The 1,657-nt window shown below is 36.8% G+C and overlaps 1 protein-coding gene across 1 annotated transcript; it reads left to right on the top strand.

Annotated features, from left to right (window-relative positions):
* Window positions 1–51: 51 nt before the first annotated feature.
* On the top strand, window positions 52–390 carry Tsp_16034 (conserved hypothetical protein). Its single transcript, XM_003367198.1, has one exon. The coding sequence runs from the start codon at window positions 52–54 to the stop codon at window positions 388–390; it is 339 nt and encodes a 112-aa protein (XP_003367246.1).
* The last annotated feature ends 1,267 nt before the right edge of the window (window positions 391–1,657 follow it).

The raw sequence follows: 1,657 nt of genomic DNA, 5'->3' as shown, positions 1-1,657 counted from the left end.
AAGCTTTTGGAAACAGGCCATAAAGGTCCCCAATAACTCACAAAGCCTAAGATGCCTCCTACCGCAAGGTTAAATCTTTTTGTTATTATTGAGCCAGACATTTTCGAACTGGTGTCAGCAATTGCAGCCATCGGCAAAGTTTCCAAGAGAAGAGCGGTAAGGGAGTTTGGACACATTCTCTGGAATCAAAGTCCTTCCTCCATCATTTGGCGGAACACTCATGCCGGAGGCTCGTTGAGTTTTTTCCTCCTCCCCGGCCTTCCTCCCGCCGAGCCTGGCCGGGGTCCCAAAGGAATTTGCCGGCAGGTCCGAAGAGCACGAGGTAAAGCACCTCAGCTGGCGGTTGTTTTTGCTTCCACTCAGCAGCAGCAGCAGCAGCAACAACAGTAGCACTCTGCTCCTCCAGTCGTTGAGCAGGTGGTAACCGATCGCCCGTTGTTGGTACGGCACGCAATTATCATTATCATTATCATTATTGCTATTAGTAATAGGATTTACACTTGGCTTACCTGTTTTGTTTATTGCAAGTTTGCTCGTCCATTGCAAGTCCATTTAAAAAAGAAAACTTTTAATAGCTTCAATCAGTATTTGAAACTTTCTGAATTGTTGCTGCTAATTGAGAGGGTGACTATTGTTCGAGTCTTTTTTCTCTTTAGAAAAAACATTTTGAATATCTCGAAGTGAGCTCGAAGTTATTTGTTAATAGTTTACTTTTTTACATGAACAAATATTAGACATTACACATTGGGCAGAAGAGAAGGTTTAGCAAGGTAATTTTAGAAAGGCAGATGTTGTGTTTCTATTGAACGGAGTATATGATTCAGCAGTATTTGCGAGCAGTATAGCATTCATGAAACCGAGTGAAATTTGATTTGATCGATTTTTTTTTTCCTCCCCCCCTTCATCACAATGGCAGCTGAGTTTAAAATAATTCTAAATTTAATTTTAATTTTAATTAATTCTTTAATTTTCAATCATTGGTCGGGTTAAATGGATTTGAACTGCGTACATTTAGAGATGTTGAATTTATTCCATATTGTAATATTTCATCTGTTGATCGATTTGACAAGCATGTTTGTGATGTAGACAAATTATTACGCTGCCGTTTCTTTTTTTTCTCTTTTTTTATAATAATTTCAGTTAAAAAATAAACAGTATCGATATTGTAAAAAGTTCTTCTGCTGAGGTTCTTGTTGCTTGGAACGTTGCTGATGGTTGCATGAATGACAAAGTCCAATCAAATTGTCCATCTTTATCTTAGTATAATTTGGGATGTTTTTTCATCTTCTTGAATACGATAATTCATCATTTATTTGCAAAGTTAACTGAATTGATCATTCTTTACTTTGAATGTAGCGATACTTGCAGAGATACTGCCCGGAGCCAAATACAATAAATAACCTATTGTATGTTAATGTCTTAAGTTAGATGTAAATGTTTTTCAACATTTGGTATTCTTTCCCATTTGGACTATTTTGATAAATAACACACGTTAGATAAAAACCTTTATTGCACCTTAAATGAACTTCTTCTCAACTACGATATCCTGATATCCGCTGGAACTGAGCCGATGAATGATGTTCACTATAATCATTTTAGATATTATAGCATTTCATTACTTGTCATTTTCTTGCATTACTGGACCTTTTGTGCTTTG

Source organism: Trichinella spiralis, assembly GCF_000181795.1.
Source record: "Trichinella spiralis strain ISS 195 chromosome Unknown Scfld4695, whole genome shotgun sequence".
Lineage (NCBI taxonomy): Eukaryota > Metazoa > Nematoda > Enoplea > Trichinellida > Trichinellidae > Trichinella > Trichinella spiralis.
Note: the sequence above shows the minus strand (reverse complement) of the source record. Positions and strands in the feature narration are given on the sequence as shown.

Bases quoted from the DNA above. Each gene is read 5' to 3' on its own strand.
- Tsp_16034 (XM_003367198.1), top strand. From the start codon at position 52: ATGCCTCCTACCGCAAGGTTAAATCTTTTTGTTATTATTGAGCCAGAC.